We start from the raw sequence: 17,934 nt of genomic DNA, 5'->3' as shown, positions 1-17,934 counted from the left end.
ATTATTGTCGATCGTTAACTGAATGACACTGTCGATCGATTGTTGAGTATGGTTATCAAATGATGCTGAATATTCCGATTCCTCATCAGCTTCATGATTGCAATTTCTTTGATGAGGCGCGTGCTGAAGACTTGAGGAGCAAGATTGGTACATTCACTCAGGAGCCTACAGAATCATTCAAAGGCTCTTGGATCAGATTCAAGTCCTACCAGAGAGACTGTCCACACCACGGATACTATGAAGTACATCTAATCAGTACTTTCTACAGAGGCATCGCGGTGCAGTACCAGGTGGCTCTTGATGCTTCCAGCAATGGAAACTTCAACACCAGGAATCCAGAGGAGGCAGTCAAAGTGATTGAGAACTTAGCATCCAACAACAACACGAAGAACACTGATTTTGAGAGGAAGAGATCTGCCACCATCTTGGGGAATGATCAGATGGATGAGGTGAAGGCAAAACTGGACAGTGTTCACAAGCTTCTCAAGAAGCAGGTTAGCTTTGTTGAAGATGCAGAAGCTGTAGAGGGTAGAACAGAGGAAGAAGAAGTAAACTACATTGGTGGAGCTGGATTCCAAGGAAACCAGGGTGGAAACAGAAACTCCTATGGAAATAGGAGTAACTTCAACCAAAACTCACAGCACCAGAAACCGCAACAACAGCTACAACAACAACATGAATTTTGGAAGTTCCTACTACCAGAAGCCACCGATTTATATTATTATAGAGTCTATTTATTATATTTATAAGATCAGGAATGTTTTGGAGATAAGTGATGATTTTGGAGCATTTTGGAGATATTTGGAGCAAGCACCCGAGATGACCATCGAGATCGGCAATCGGTCGATATTGGAGAGCTAGAATCGATCGATACACAAGTCATGGTGTCGATCGATAGCGAAACGCGCGTAAGCCCGTTTGGTCACAGCCGACATGAAGCCCAAGTTTCACTATTTTACAAGATTGCCCCTGCTTTACCCTAATTATATAAGCTTTGCCGCCATGTTAGAGGCAGAGTGTGTTTTCTTTGTGTTTTATTGTTTTATTGATAGATAGGAGAGAAGATCCAAAGTTATAATTTGTGATTGGAACTCCACTGATATTTATCTTATTTATTCTATGAAGTTTTTATACCTAACCATTGTTATGAATTGCTTAGCCATGTCTGAGTAGTTATCTTGTTTGATTTTAGGGTTTAAATAGGTTAGAAGGGATTAGCCCCAACTATAGACTGCTGAGTTGTGATTATCATCTTTAGAATTGTTCAATAATGCATGTGTTTAGATTAGCTACCTAGAACTTGCCCTAGGATTGATTGATAAAAGCCATAGCTAATTCTCATCCTGAAAACATTCTAATTGAACTTTGTTTCTTGCTATGAGTAAGGCGAGAGATGATCTAATAAGCTTAGTAAGCATTCATTCAACCTGTGCATAAAGCTTAACTAGAGTGCGTCGATCGATATCACACTTGAATAATCGATTGACTGTGCAAAAGGTGTATCGATCGATACGCCCATTGGAATATCGATCGACACTTTCAATAGATCAATATAACGAGAGTTGAGATCATAGATCTAGTTAATAGTCAACAAGTCAATGCTCGCAAAGGCCGAAAGACTTGTTGATCAAATAGTTGAGCTTTACATTATCATGCATGCAACTCATTAGGCATCTATAGGATTATAATTCCAACTTTCCTGAATAAAAACCTTAAGTCTAGCTATTTCCTTTTTAAGCACCAAAACCCCAAAACTTGCTATTGAACAAATACTTGTTCAATATTAAAACTGCAATTTACTTTTAAAACTCTTAAAACATCTTCCTTAACAAATCATATTAGAATCTCTAGGTTTCCTAGCTCCCTGTGAATTCGATCCATAAGTACTACAACTCGACCTCTTATTTGAGGGAGTATAAATCACTACTTAGGGTAATTTGAGTGGTATCAATTACCAATCTGCACCTCAAGGTTTCTGATGAATCCTCATGAGTTCCTTTGAGAACAATCCACAAAAGTGAATGAATCCTATGAAGGCTCTATCTTTAGACCTAGATGGTCTGCCATCACCTTAGGTAGAATGCTGACTGAAGATCATGTGTCCCAGGGTGCACTAGGGTAGTCAATGCCTCCTATCAAGCGTGGTACTACAAATTTTCCAGGATCACTCTTTTTCTTCAGTGCACTTCTATGTTTCATCTTCTCTTTGACTTGGTGGAACATTCTCCTAATGTTCTCTTCAGTTTCCTTGGTCTCTCTGAGGAACCACCACAGTCTGTGGGTAAAGTAAGCCTCCTCAAATGGCTTATCCAATGGAATCCTTAGATACCTCTTTATGAAACTTTCCATCTCCTTGTCATTATCTCCTTTCTTCATATGCTTGGGATCCTTTTCCTTCTTCTTCCTTAAAGTTATTCCCGCAGCAGCCTGATGAACTTGCATTGGCTCTGCTGCATCCTCAGATTTCTTACTGATGTTAGCTATTGGTGTCTCTGAAGGTTGAGATGGGCTTCCGAGTGCATTCAATCGTGATGTATCTATCTTGGGTAGTTCCACTCTGTAGCAGAGAAGTGCTCGTTTATCGATGACTGAGCTCAATCACTTGTTGAATCTCCCTGTCGATCGGTGACTTGCTCACTTTGCCGATCGATGTCTACATGTAGGGGTTTGGGTGGATGAGGGTGTCTAGCTGCGAACTCGTCACAGGTCATGATTCTTACCATCTCGCATGATGCAACTGACTCCGTCGATCCATGTTAAACATTCGGTGTCGATCGGTGTTCATCCCATTCCATCCATCGAAGTTCATCTCTTGGTGTCGGTCGACACCAATGTGAACAGCCGAAGCTCATGGAGCTATCGACATCAAAATATCCATGCTGAAGCTTATCCGCCTTAACCACTTGCAAGAAGTCATCCTCTATGATGGCATTCACGTGATACTTCAGTGCTTAATTCCCCTTTATGAAGTTTTCTTGTTTCTTAACCGCTTCTCCTGTCTGAACCAATTGTGTTGATAGGCCATGGATTTTACCCACTTTTAGCCATGGTTTATAAGTGTTAGTAACTAATTACTACTATATAAAATCTATTTAGAGTTTTTACAGGTTCAAAGACGTTTTGGAGGAATATGATAATTTTAGTGTCTTTTGGAGCCTTTTTAGTGTAGAGCTGCACAGACGCGTCAGATGTTTAGCTATGGATGTAAACCTTTACACTGTTATATTGCACTCATATTTTGACATAAGATATAGATTTGAGTTAAATTTCCAATGCCACCGGGCTTAGGTCAATCAGCATCCTGTAGCAAATGTTATGCCCGTTTTACTGAAGCGTGGTCAGTCTGCTTCGCAAGAGGAAGCTGTCGAAGAGGTGAAGTACTATCGATCGACGGTGCACCCTTGACATCGATTGACGGTGATGACAGAATATGGGCCAAGCATATTTTATGACCGACTGAAGCCCAGAAGCCACACCAAGTTCCCAAAATGCCCATGGACGACCAGAAACCCTAATTATGTATTTCTAAGCCATTATTGATGGCTACGCTTTCTTTACTTCGTTATTCTTCTTTTAGGGTTGGAGAGAAGATAAATTCTCCTTCAGAAATTGATTGGAACTCCATTGGTTTTATATTTGCTTTCTTATCTATTATATTATTCAGACCATGATTTGTGTTATTGCTTGCATGTCTGAGTAATTCATCTTGTTAGGTTGAGAGATTTCATGAGCTTAATGACAAACTTATAATCAATTATGATTGCTAGATTATCTATAGATCTCTACATCAGGGTGATTTGTAATACTAGGATCTGGAATAATTAGAATAGCATGACAGTGTGACTAATAGTTTGAACCCATAATCATAGGATAGTTGAGAAGCGCAAAAGTGCAATCAATTAACGGAACCTGAACTCTGCTGGATTAGATACCTAGGCGCATACGAGGGTTGCTCTAGGAATCTAGTTGAACATATTCGATCAGATCGATAACACTTGCCTAAGGCAGCGTCGATCGACGCTTATACCATAGCCTCGATCGACGCTCATACCATAGGATCGATCGACGCTCATACCACAGCATCGATCGACGCTCATGCAAGAGCTGGAACAAAGACTTAGTCAATAGATTAGACTTACAGTGAGAGCTGGTTGTCTTTTACATAAGGTATCGAGTTCTAGAATTGAATCTATAAACCATTAGCATCCTTGAATTGTAGTTTTGAAACTCTTGATTGATAAATCCCTAAGTCTAGCGCTTTCATCATATTGTTTACAAAACCTCAATCAATCAACCAAACAACTGCCTTGTTCAACTCTGTTTTATTTACTACTTATTAAACTATTTGCCTAGCTTAACCTAGATTCCTATAGTTTATTGTGCGCACATGCTCTATGTGGATTCGATCCCTAAGTACTACAATTGAACCTCTTTTTTGAGAGAGTAAAATCACTTCTTAGGGTAATTTGAGTGATATCAAATTTGGCGCCGTTGTCGGGGAGCAAGGATTCGCCAATAGACTTGATTAATAGGTTTAGTCTAGGTTTTATTTACTGTCATAGTTACTTACATAAAAAAATTTCTTGTCTTTCAGGTACATGCCTATCAGTACCCGAAGCAGCAAGGAAGAATTACTTTTCTTCTCGGACCCAACACGTTTGGAACGCTCGATCCGCAAAGAGAAACGCCCATCATCGATCGACACTACCTCTTCTACGTCAATCGAGACCACCTCTACTACGTCGATCGACACCACCGCTATTACGTCGATCGACACTTATGACAGAGCAACGATCGACAGTTCAACTCGAACATCGATCGATACCATTCTGCGAGTAGACATGGTCGGACACTTGTGCTACAGAGGGATGAGAATGGAGACCTGCATGACCCTGGAGGTCATCTGTGTAATGCAGCAGGTCAGAAGATAGATGGACGAGGGACTACAATCCTAGAGCCATCTGCTGCCACTGAGAATGCTAAAGTTCCTCTTCAGAGATCGTTAGCAGATTTGATCAGGCCTAGTCAGTTCTACACCAACAGGTCTGCGATTCAACCTTTGCAAATCCAGGGATTTGAAATACACCCCACACACTTCTCCCATGTGGGCCAGCCCTTTTCATGATCTTCCTCATGAAAATCCTCTGGACCATATTGAGACACTCGAAGACTTTGTGTCTGGCATCCAGGAGAATGAAGCAACCAAAGATTACATCATCTGCAAGCTGTTCAAATATTCTCTCTCTGGGAATGCTAAAAAGTGGCTGAGACGCCTACCACCAGGATCTCTCACTACATGGAATGATGTCAGGACTGTGTCTCTGACTGAATTTTTATATTATGCAAGGGCTGAAGAGATGAGAGATAAAATTTGGACATTCTCTCAGGGACCTACAGAAGCTTTCAGAAGCTCTTGGGAGAGGTTTAAGAGATACCAAAGAGACTGTCCACATCATGGTTTTACAGAGATTCAGCTGTTGAAGAAGTTCTGCAAGGGTATTGATGTGCGATATCATATGGTGTTGGATACTGCAAGCGAAGGAAACTCGAGACAAAGACCCCAGAGAAAGCCAAGAGACTGATTGAGAACTTGATGTCTAGCAAAAGTTTCACAAATCTGGATATGCAGAGGATAAAATCAGCTGCGATGGATAGCAACAAGATCGTTGAGTCTGAGATTGGTTCGGTACATGAAGTCTCGTTGGTAGAACATGCTGTAGAGAAGGATGAGGATCAGGGCTATATAGAAAAGATGGAATCTATGATAGAGAAGGTCCTGGAAAATCAGCAAAAGACGAGTGCATACTTAAATCTGAGGTTGGATGTTCTCTACAAAGAGCTCAATGGAAAATTTGAAACCTTAGATGCCCATGTCATGATGATAGATGCCCAGGTTTCTCAGACTATAGAAGCTGTGAAGAAGCAAGAAGCTCTAGTCAAAGGGAAAGCTGTGGAAAGTGAGAGGCACCAGGTTAATGCCATCTCAGATAATGACTTTGGGGAAGTGCTCGAGCAGGAAAAGCTGGAAGAAGATGCTTTCCTAGTTGAAAGCTCTATGTCCATATATAGGCAGCTCGTACTAGTGTCGACCGACAGCAACAACTGAGCATCGATCGACATCAACAGCTGAGCACCGATCGACATCATCAGCCGAGCATCAATCGACACCACTTTTGGGATCAGACAAAACTGTTCGAATTCAGAGCCACTCAGATTTTGCTGCTCGACACCTGCATCCTCCCACCCTACCTCAAGTTAAATCAGATAACGTCAATCAGCAACAACACGAAAAAATCGATTGACAACAACATGGAAGCGTCGATAGACAACAGCAGAAGAGCAGATCGACAACTGTCAATGCCATACCGAGTAAGTTTACCATAGCCACTCAGATTTTGCTGCTCGACACCTGCATCCTCCCACCCTACCTCAAGTTAAATCAGATAACGTCAATCAGCAACAACACGAAAAAATCGATTGACAACAACATGGAAGCGTCGATAGACAACAGCAGAAGAGCAGATCGACAACTGTCAATGCCATACCGAGTAAGTTTACCATATCTTGATGCACACCGCTTGAAGGCAACTCGAAATCCATCTCAGACATCAGTTTGCTTGAAGACAATAAAGAAGATAAGTCGGCAATCTGCAGAAGCACCAGAGCAAGAGCAATGAACCCTAGCTGAAACCTCTTTCGTTGAGAGTGTCGATCGTCGACATCAACCAGGTATCGATCGACACCAAACATATGGATATGAACCTGCCATAGAAAGGCAGGCAACAAAAGAAGAAATTCCAGTTGAGAAGAGAGTGAAATCTAGGAAATCCTATATTCCCAAACACCTTAGGAGAGAAGTTAACAAAGTGGAACTTGATGGATTTTACAAGAGGGTGAAGAGGGTTCCTAAGGATATGTCTTTCGAGGATGCATATCATAAGTATATACTTGGTAATTTCATCAGAGAGAGCAGAGAGACTGATAAGGACATTGAGCTCCTATTCAACAAGGTCAACCGTATACCCAAGAGGACACTGAAGAAGGAACAATATCCTGGAAAGTTCCTGATTCCATGCTCTATAGATAGCCACCATTTACCCAACGCCCTCTGCGATACTGGATCTGCAGTCAACATCATGGCCATACACACTGCTGAGCTATTAGGACTAAAGAGGGAACTTTCTAAAGATAGTTTCACTTTCGTGGATAACTCCCAAGCAAACTCAGCATGCATGGTCAAGAATGTTAAGGTGGAGATAGGGGAATGCATTATCCTTGTGGACTTTCATGCTGTGGATATCAAATTAGGCGAGACATCTTCACTTCTTTTTGGAAGAGCCTTCATGGCTACAGTGGGGGCAGTTTGTGATCTTAAGAGAAATAAGATGTGTCTGACTAATGTTGATGAAACTGTCTTCTATGATCCCATGGAAAAGAAGAAAAGTGAGTAGCTTATTTCATGCATAGAGATGTTTGAAGATCCAGGACCTACAGCTGATTCAAATCGCGAGCCTGCAATACCAGAATCAGCGCCGGTCAACATTAGAATTGAAGCATCGGTCGACTCACAGTCTTCAGAATCGATCGACAATAAACCTTCAGCATCGGACGACTCACAGTCAACAGAATCGATCGACACAAAGCCTACAGCATCGGTCGACACCCTCCGACTTTCTGAACAGCCCGAGACTGAAAAGTCTAAGTCTAGGGGAAGGACCAAGAATACAAAGAAGAAAAAGAAAAGGATTGAAGATGCAGATTCCCTATCAGTAGTTCCTTTGCAATGTCAAGAGGGTAGTCTTGAGTATAGAGTGTGCTGCAGAGGATGTCCTGAACCTTTTACCAAGGTTAGAGTGCTATGTGATCCAGAGCTGAGAGAGAAAGGAGAAGTTTCTGCAAGAGCGTTTATCAACTGCATCAACAAAATGAGGAAAAGAGACACTGCAACTTGTTTTGGAGCAAGTTTTCATCCTGATCCGGACTAAATCAGATCACCAAAGTCAAGCTTAATGATTATAACAAGGCGATGAGTGGGAGACAACCCATTATTAGGTAATTTCATTCAGTTTATGTTAGATTGTTACTGATTTTTGTTTTTATTTTTTATGCAGGTCAAAAAAAAAAAAGGTGAACAGTAACGACAATACTATAGCAGCGCCGAGCAACACTGTAGCAAGAAAATCTAGCGACACTGTAGCAGAAAGTCGAGAATTACTGTAGCTGCGATACTATAGCAGGGTAAAAGGAAATAAATATGAGGAAGATGAGTTTGCACGATGATCGACGATGGCTGCGCAGTATCGATCGACAGAGCATCACTAGCATCGATCGATTGCCACTTAACTGTGTCGATCGACAGAGCTTCAAGAGTATTGATCGCCACTTAACTATGTTGGTTGACACTCACATCAAAGTCAGGTATACCATTTTTCCCTGTTAAATATTGTCCTTATGATTTATTTCCCCACCGATCTTAGACTGTATAACACTAGGGATAGGGTGATTTAAGTCTGGGGGAGGTTCAACTAATATTGTGTTTTAGTTAAATATATGAAAAAAACAGATCCGAGTAGACGATTCGTTAGCACATCGACCGATGAGACCACCTCGATATCGATCGACAACACTTCAGATCCAATGTTCGATTGTCTCTTCATTGTGTCGAATGATTGCTCTAGCCATCGACTGATGAGACCATGTCACTATCATTCGACAGCACTTCAGCAATAACGATCGATTGTCACTTCTTTGTGTCAATCGACACTGACATCAGTGAGCAGGTTATCGTTCTTACTTGTTAAATTGTGTACTTATATTTATGTTGTCACCATAACCCCGACTGAATTTGCACTGGGGACAGTGTATTTTAAGTCTGGGGGGATGTTTACTGATATCTAAGTTTATTGTGAGTTTTATCAAATGTTTTCAAAAAAGTTTTTATCGAGTCAAGAAGGGGATTATGATCAAAAAAAAATTTGATTGCTACTCTAATCACTCTCTAGCACCATCTAGATTTACTAATTGCAGGGTGTATTATATAGAAACACCACAGTGTATCACGTAATGCTAACATCCACACCTGCGGAGAGTTTGGAGAAACCAAAGTTGACTTCCAACCTTAATCTACTCTACTTGCTTGTTTTGGGGCTTCGTATACATTGGATAACAGTCCTCCTGCAAGTCTGGAAGGTAAGAGTCTGTGTGCCTCTGGTTTCATTCTCTCTCTCTCTTCGGCATCTTAAGATACAAAATATTGAAATGATTTCCTGGAAGAGGCAGATGGGTAGGAGTGTCTCCTGTGACCCCATTATTCTAAGTCTGAAGGGAATGATCACACATTGTCGAAACGAGGGGTAGAAGTGTCTCCTGTGACCCTGGTATTCGCTACACTTTATCAAATAGAGCTACAAAAGTAGACAAGTCAATAAGATGAACAAGATGGACTATATCAGCATCAACATTCATTGAAATTGAAACTATAAAGATTCAGAGAAGAGAGAAAAAAGAGGGAAGAAAAGAATCAGAGAAGACTACCTGTGTGTACAAAAACTTGCTTGAGTAAGATTCTATGTCCCTTGATTGATACTCCCAAGACATAGCCTACACATCTATATTTATGCAGAAATGAGGTCAACAGAGGGGCACGCCAGGCGCTATCAGTAGTGTTGTGTGATTGTATGGTATGGTGACTAAGCTAGTGTGTAGTATATTGAAAGCATCCAAGGTTTGATTCACTTCCACCTATCATATTTGCAGAAGCGAGAGTAGTGATTTTAAATTATGTGAGTCCCTACTGTTTTCAAACCTGTTTCAGAGAGACTGCCTGTATGTTTTGCTTGAGGACAAGCAAAATGGTAAGTCTGGGGGAGTTGATAGGCCATGGATTTTACCCACTTTTAGCCATGGTTTATAAGTGTTTTAATAAATAATTACTAATATATAGAGTCTATTTAGAGTATTTACATGTTCAGTGACGTTTTGGAGGAATGTGGTGATTTTGGTGTCTTTTGGAGCCTTTTGAGTGCAGAGCTGCACAGCCTTTTGAGTGCAGAGCTGCACAGACGCGTCAGATGTTTAGCTATGGATGGAGACGTTCCTACCGTTAGATTGTGTCCATATTTTGACACAGGATAGAGCTTTGCGTTAGCTTTCCAATGCCACCGGTCTGAGGTCAATCAGCATCATGTATTAGAGATTATTCCCATTTTACTGAAGAGTAGTCAGTATGCCTCGCGAGAGGAAGCTGTCGAAGAGATGAAGTACTGTCGATCGACGGTGCACCCTTGCCATCGATCGACGGTGATGCCAGAATATGGGTCAAGCATATTTTATAACTGACTGAAGCCCATAAGCCAAACCAAGTTACCAAAATACCCATGGACGACCATAAATCATATTTATGTATTTCTAAGCCATTGTTGACGGCTACCATTTTTTGCTTCATTATTCTTGTTTTAGGGTTGGAGAGAAGATCAATTTTCCTTCAGAAATTAATTGGAACTCCATTGGTTTTATATTTGCTTTCTTATCTATTATATTATTCAGACTATGATTTGTGTTATTGCTTGCATGTCTGAGTAATTCAACTTGTTGAGTTTAGGGATTTCATGAGCTTAATGACAAACTTATAATCAATTATGATTCCTAGATTATTTATAGATCTCTACATCAGGGTGATTTGTAATACTAAGATCTGGAATAGTTAGAATAGCACGACAGTGTGACTAATTGTTTGAACCTAGAATCATAGGATAGTTGAGAGGCACGAAAGTGAAATCAATTAACGGAACCCGAACTCTGCTGGATTAGATACCTAGGCGCATACGAGAGTTGCTCTAGGAATCTAGTTGAATATATTCGATCAGATCGATAACGCTTGCCTAAGGCAGCGTCGATCGACGCTTATACCATAGCATCGATCGACGCTTATACCATAGCATTGATCGACGCTCATGCAAGAGCTGCAACAAAGACTTAGTCGATAGATTAGACTCACAGTGAGAGCTGGTTGTCTTTTATATAAGATATCGAGTTCTAGAATTGAATCTATAAACCATTAGCATCCTTGAATTGTAGTTTTGAATCTCTTGATTGATAAATCCCTAAGTCTAGCGCTTTCATCATATTGTTTACAAACCTCAATCAATCAACCGAACAACTACCTTGTTCAACCCTGTTTTATTTACTTCTTATTAAACTGTTCGCCTAGCTTAACCTAGATTTCTATAGTTTATTGTGTGCTCATGCTCTCTGTGGATTCGATCCCTAAGTACTACAATTGAACCTCTTATTTGAGAGAGTAAAATCACTCCTTAGGGTAATTTGAGTGATATCATATGTCTCCAACTTCTTCACATGTGTGTTCAAAGTTTCAAACTTTGCATTAAGCTCAGTGTAGACAGCATCTATCTTCCCATTGACATTCACCATTAGCTTCTGCTGACCCTTAAGAATTTGATCAATCATTGCTTCTATCTTGCTCTCTCGAGTCTGTGGTGGCATGTTCTGGTATGAAGAATTTCCATAGCTCATGCTGTTGCTGCTGTTGAAGTTGTTGTTGTGCGGTTTCTGGTATTCTGAATTCTGGTTGAAGTTACTCCTATGTCCATTTCCATAGGAGTTTATGTATCCACTTTGATTCCCAGGCCTCTGATTCTGAAAACCAGTACCACTAATGAAATTCACATCCTCTTCTAAATCTCCATCACTGTTGATTTCTACAGCTTACATATCCTCTACAAAGCTAACTTTCTTCTTGAGAAGCTTGTGAACACTGTCCAGCTTAGCCTTACATCATCCAACCCCTCCTTTCCTAGGGTGGCCGATTTTCTCCTCTCAAAATCAGTGTTCTTGGTGGTATTGCTAGACGCCTAGCTCGTTTGCCCCTGCTTTCCTCGTGGTCGTGTCTTCCTCAGAGGTATATCAGGGTATATTGCCAGGAAAAGCGGTAGTAAGGTGGTCGGAACCTGGGAACCAGAACCTGGAAGCTAGGATCCGGAACCTGGAAGCTGGGATATATGTATAGTATTAAATATATAAGTATAAATCATGTGAAGTCTTATTGTATACTCACTCTCCCAAAGTTCCCGCATTACCGTGAATTGTTCCTGCGATACATAACAAGGTCACGAAGACACGATGATGGGATCGCACCCTGGAGGCCGTGTAACTGCATGCAGCGTTAGATGTTCAATCTTTGAATATCTGATGGAGATGATGGTTATATTTATTTTCCGGCTAGGCTCGGTTAGCCTTGGTGGTTTTCCGGGTTTAGTATATATATATATTATAAGTATGAGTGAATGGCCAGTGTCATGGAGGTGATGTTTAAGATAAGATTCACATCGATGGAATGATAGGCCTTATCTATGTATTTTTATTAGTAATGGAATAAATTCCACTGCATACAAATGGTGTTGATTGCTTGTGATATTATTAATATATGTGGGTGCGGGACTAGGTTCACTGAGTAAACTAGTTACTCATGACTCATTTGTGATGCAGGTAACCAGTAGAAGGGAGACCTTACTCTAGGACGGGAAGGAACAACATTAGTCAGCGGTAGTTTTATTATCCTTGCAAAGCCGTTTGATATATCTTTGTATAAAGTTTGTTAACCGAAAACCTCGAGGTTAATTTATAACAAATGTTGTAAGATGCTTTTGAATGATATATAAAGAATGTTTTTAAAGTACGTGTTCTATATGATATTAGTCCTTGTCCGGACGAACTAACAATCAGGTATTGCTTTTTCGGGTTGAAAAGCCTAGAGTGATATCTAATAGAAGCATTGGTGTTGTTTGGTTGTTGGTCTAAGGCGATCGGAAGTATTCTGAGAACCTCGGATCGACCATCAAGGAACATCAACCGTGTCGTTTCCGATCATCTACGATCGGGGGTGTCACAAAGGTGGTATCAGAGCATGGTTATATGATGCTGGAATGGGACTTGTTTCAAATGTTTTTCGAGTCAAAATGAGTCGCAAGGATAACTAGGATATGCTGGCTGGTTCCTTCATTTTAGGATAGATAGTCATGGGTAGTTACCTAACAGTGATCTTTCATAGCAGAAGCACCGAGACAAGCTTGAACGGGTGGACCGTACTGACCGATGTTACTATCATCAGGCTTGAGTTTGCTACCCTCATGGTGGGGTTTACTACCGTCCTGTTAGGAGTCAGTAACCTCATTCCTTCCTTCCGTTCTTTTGAGTTCTAGTGGGGGATGCCAACTGTTTAGAGATATATGGGACATAGTTGACACATCGAATACATCTCCGGACACGTGTGTTATCGAAGTCAAGTCTATCCAGCTTATGCTGAGACGTACAAGCACCAGAGCTATACAAGCATGATTTCTTCAATACTTGTTTCAAGCTTAGCATTGGAGGAAGAGATGTTTTGAGTGTATTAAATGATGATGAAAGCACCAGAAGCATTATGTTGCCAACGAGACTTCATGAAGCTTATGATGCAACAAAGAAGAATTTGGGACCAAAAGATACTGAAGAAGGACTAAACCGTTCGAGGTATACTTTGGCTTGAGGCAGAATTGGGATGCAACACTCAGAGCAGAATATTGACGTGGCCGTTTTTTAGAGAATTACAAGAAGGATTTGGCAACAAGCTATTTGAAGATGACTGCTATGAGTTGTTGGTCAAGAGCTGTTGGGGCCAAAAACGGACACGACGAAGTTAACATCCAAATATACGTAAAAATCAACATGAACGTTTTCACAAAAAATATTCATCGTAAAAATTGCTTTTACGAAGAATCTTGCGGTGAAATATTGCATTAATCTTGTCATTCATTGAAACTAAACACTCGCAGCCCAAGATCATGTTCATGGAACATCGTGTAGCCTTTGTTTAGACTTTCGGTTTTTTATAATTTTGGAAAGAACATATATTTTTGCAAACTTAACTTGAGGGAAAAAGAAAAGTTCCCGACAAAAAAAAATAGTGACAATAGCGCTGAGACTTATTACTTGGTAAAAAAATTTTAAGGTTAATTTGTGTATAGCTCAGTAATTTTAATGCAGAGTTAGCAAACCAAAATTTTAGAAAATGGAGCCAAACCCAAATTACTTATGAGTCAAGTTACAGTTATAAAGAAGTGAGTAAAACGTATATGGAGATGTTAGAAATGGATCCTCAAATAACGAAGATGAAGGAAATTTGGAATATGGTAATGGAGAAAAATATTTCATTGCAATGAAATTCTATAGATACAAAGTCAGCTCTTTGGAAATCCATAATCGTAGCAATTAAGTAGTCAACCAAATAGGTAAATAAAACACTATTAGATATATATAGTAAAATAACATAAAACACACACATATCATTTAGATTAATATGTATATATCTTACTTGTTTGAGATTATGTGCATGAATCCATTAGTGTGAAAGGCGTTGAACAAACCGCCAAACACCCAATTTGGTAAATCACAGAAGATGTGTAAACAACAAATGTAAATGTAATTGTTTAGATCTCACTCAAAACACTTGGCACAGAATTCTTGTCCTTTTTCAATGCTTATATCCTTAGGCCATCAATAATCTGCACTATTTAATTAGACATAAACCATCGTGAACAATCCTATTTCACTTTAGATTCATGATTTCCAATTTATCTATTGAAAACAGCTGGTAAAACAACCAAACAAATAGCCACCGAACATGGTCTATCTCACAGTAAAGAGTTAAGATATTACCGTTGAACTGAGACAAACAACGTGGACATAATAACTTGTGTATGATGATTATCATAAGTCGTGATAGTCGGATTTGGGGTAAGGCTATTTTCTCTTATCTTTCTATTCTTTGATCCTCCTTTTAAATGACGGTGCTTTCTTCAGGAAACATTCTTCGTCTGCTGATATCTGCTGTGTATGATGATTATCATAAGGCTAAGACACAGAGAAGGTACCCCTATTCTCCTCCCGTACGGATAGCTGGTTCCTCTATATCCCCGGCTGGTAGCTCGTCGACTTTCGTAAATTCTCGTGATGGCGGATTAGTTGGTCCTCGACAACACTCGATGAGGGGCGATCATCACCGGTTACACGACGGGATATTCTGATCCAAAAAGAGCTGGCTGTTCGGCGAACCAGGACTTCAGGTCGATTAGAATTGATGAAGGAATGGCTGGAGAAGAATGTTGGGCATTGGAATCCTGAGGAGGAATATCGCCAATTTCACTTGTGGTGGGAGGAGACGACGAGCTTGGAGGTTTCTCCTTGGCGATGTCTTCGTCTTCCGCAGATGGTGTTAGGCCATAAGTAGTTTTCGGCACGAATTCGGACTTATTTATATTTATATATGGCTTTGAATAATGGGCTTTCTACTGTAGACTCATGGCTCTTTGTGGCTTCTTCTTTTGAAAGTATTTTGGGACTTTGATTCCTCCACACTTAATTTTTCTTAAATAGCATTCCTTTAGCTTTATGTATATTTTGATATTGCATGCTTTTTGTCGCTGCCATGCCTTTTACTCTTCTTGGTTTAGTTTGGACCACGTATAGGTCTTATCTTGAGAATATTGGATCTTCATGATGATCTTGAGGGTTGGAGACTCTTTGGAAGATGTCCAACCTTTCAAGCCCTGGGGCTTTCTTGACGTATTCTGCCTCCCTGGGGTAGGCCTCTATTGATAAGAAAGTTTTTTATCTCCCTTGAATAGGTGATTAGTGAACTCATAGATTCGAACTTCGCTAGGATCATATCGCACCACCCTTAGGTAGGTTACGATTTGAATTCTTTTCCGAGAGATCTTGGGATCTTTATATTTGACTCGGGGGGCGATTATAACCCGTAGGTGCTTGGCTGAACCCGAAGGTGCTTGGCTGAACCCGAAGGTAGTTGTTGTCAACCCAGAGGTTCTTACTTAGAATCCAGAGAATTTAGCGTAGAACCCGAAGGTTAATACTTGGAACCCGACGGTTAATACTTGGAACCCAGAGGTTATCTCATAGGACCCGGAGGTGCTTATTGAACCCGAAGGTTTCTTATATAACCCGTAGGTGTTTTCTAGGACCCGGAGGTGCCTTATTGAACCCGTACGTTAATATTTAGAACCCGGAGGTTAATGCACATATCCCGGAGGTTAGCACTTGGAGTGCTTGGAATCTGGAGATTTGATTCAAAACCCTGAGGTTCCTACTTTTGAACTCGGAGGTTGCTAGTTCAAAAGTAGGAACCGCAGGATTTTGAATCAAATCTCCAGATTCCAAGCACTCCAAGTGCTAACCTCCGGGATATGTGCATTAACCTCCGGGTTCTAAATATTAACGTACGGGTTCAATAAGGCACCTCCGGGTCCTAGAAAACACCTACGGGTTATATAAGAAACCTTCGGGTTCAATAAGCACCTCTGGGTCCTATGAGATAACCTTTGGGTTCCAAGTATTAACCTTCGGGTTCTACGCTAAAATCTCTGGATTCTAAGTAAGAACCTCTGGGTTGACAACAACGACCTTCGGGTTCAGCCAAACACCTACGGGTTATAATCGGCCCCCGAGTCAAATATAAAGATCCCAAGATCTCTCGGAAAAGAATTCAAATCATAACCTACCTAAGGGTCGTGCGATATGATCCTAGCGAAGTTCGAATCTATGGGTTCACTAATCACCTACTCAAGGGAGATAAAAAACTTTCTTATAAATAGAGGCCTACCCCAGGGAGGCAGAATACGTCAAGAAAGCCCCATGGCTTGAAAGGTTGGACATCTTCCAAAGACTCTCCAACCCTTTGCAGTTGGTTGTCGAGTGCCCTCGGGTCTGGTGGAACTCGCAGATGGTGTTTTCGTCATATCCTGGATTGCGAGTCTACGTATTGCCCAAGGTTCTGCCTTGTTCCGAGTTGATTGCGTAGTTATGCGCGCCTTAAAGTTCTTAACCCTCGTGATGGACGTATTTGTCGTTACGAGAGTTTTTCTTCTTAGTCTTTTGGTCTGCATCTTTCGAGGATGTTTTTTGTCGGCTTATGTTTTTGCGAAAAAACTTTCGTTTCCTCTTCGATTATGATGTAGTCTGTTTCCTTGTGAAGGGCGTCCTGGATCATTCGCGGTTTGTCGATGATTATCCATTTTCTGAATTTCGACTTGAACCAGAGCATTTTTCTGAGTGCGTCTATGGCCACCTTGTCGCTTATTCCGCTAACCCTTTACATAACCAGCTTGAATCGTCTTATGAACTCGCGGAGAGGTTCGTCCTCCCTCTGGTATAGACTCTAGAGATGGACATCAGACGTTTCTCTATCTATGAACATAGAATACTGTTTGAGAAATTCCGATGCGAGATGGCGGAAACTTCCGATGCGAGCTGGCGGAAACTTCCGATGGAGTTTAGCTTAAGGCGTGCGAACCATTCGAGCGCCGCTCCTTCCAGATTTTCGATGAACAGACGGCAGTAGCCGGCGTCTTTTTCGCTTTCCTTCAGTCTGGCCCTTCCCATCGTGATATGGAAGGCTTGAAGATGCGCTTTAGGATCAGCCGTACCATCGTATTTCGGTACTTTGACTTTTCCCGGGTCAGATACCTTGGTATCTGAGATGCGAGCAGTGAAAGGTGTTTTCCGAGCTCACTCAAGTAATCTATCGATCTCTGGGCAGCACTGGTAGCATGATGGATCTGAGATTTCACGGCCCTTACTTCTGCTGCAGTTTTAGTTATGTAATCGCGAAGGTCGCGAATGTTCGATTTTTTGCCACCAGATTTCCGAGCTTGTCGGCGTTTGTTGCGAGTGATCTCGGTTTGTTTTTCGGCTAACTCTACCTGTTCGACCCAGTAGAGGTTTTCCTCCTCTTCTGTCATTAGTTTATCAAACGGAGAGTCTTCCCGAGCCGATAGGCTTGTGGTTCTCCTTGGATGTATGTCAGCGTCTTCTTTCGTATCGTTGGAAACATCGCTGGGATCCAAGTCTACATGCTCGACTTCA

The 17,934-nt window shown here is 41.0% G+C and overlaps 1 protein-coding gene across 1 annotated transcript; it reads left to right on the top strand.

Annotated features, from left to right (window-relative positions):
* Nucleotides 1-6,914: 6,914 nt before the first annotated feature.
* LOC106344793 lies at nucleotides 6,915-7,451 on the top strand. Its single transcript, XM_013784103.1, has one exon. The coding sequence runs from the start codon at nucleotides 6,915-6,917 to the stop codon at nucleotides 7,449-7,451; it is 537 nt and encodes a 178-aa protein (XP_013639557.1).
* Nucleotides 7,452-17,934: the final 10,483 nt, after the last annotated feature.

The sequence above is a fragment of the Brassica oleracea genome, chromosome C5 (genome assembly GCF_000695525.1).
Source record: "Brassica oleracea var. oleracea cultivar TO1000 chromosome C5, BOL, whole genome shotgun sequence".
Taxonomy (NCBI): Eukaryota; Viridiplantae; Streptophyta; class Magnoliopsida; order Brassicales; family Brassicaceae; genus Brassica; species Brassica oleracea.
The sequence above is the reverse complement of the archived record's forward strand: the minus strand, read 5'-3'. Positions and strand labels throughout refer to the sequence as shown.

Bases quoted from the DNA above. Each gene is read 5' to 3' on its own strand.
- LOC106344793 (XM_013784103.1), top strand. From the start codon at position 6,915: ATGTCTTTCGAGGATGCATATCATAAGTATATACTTGGTAATTTCATC.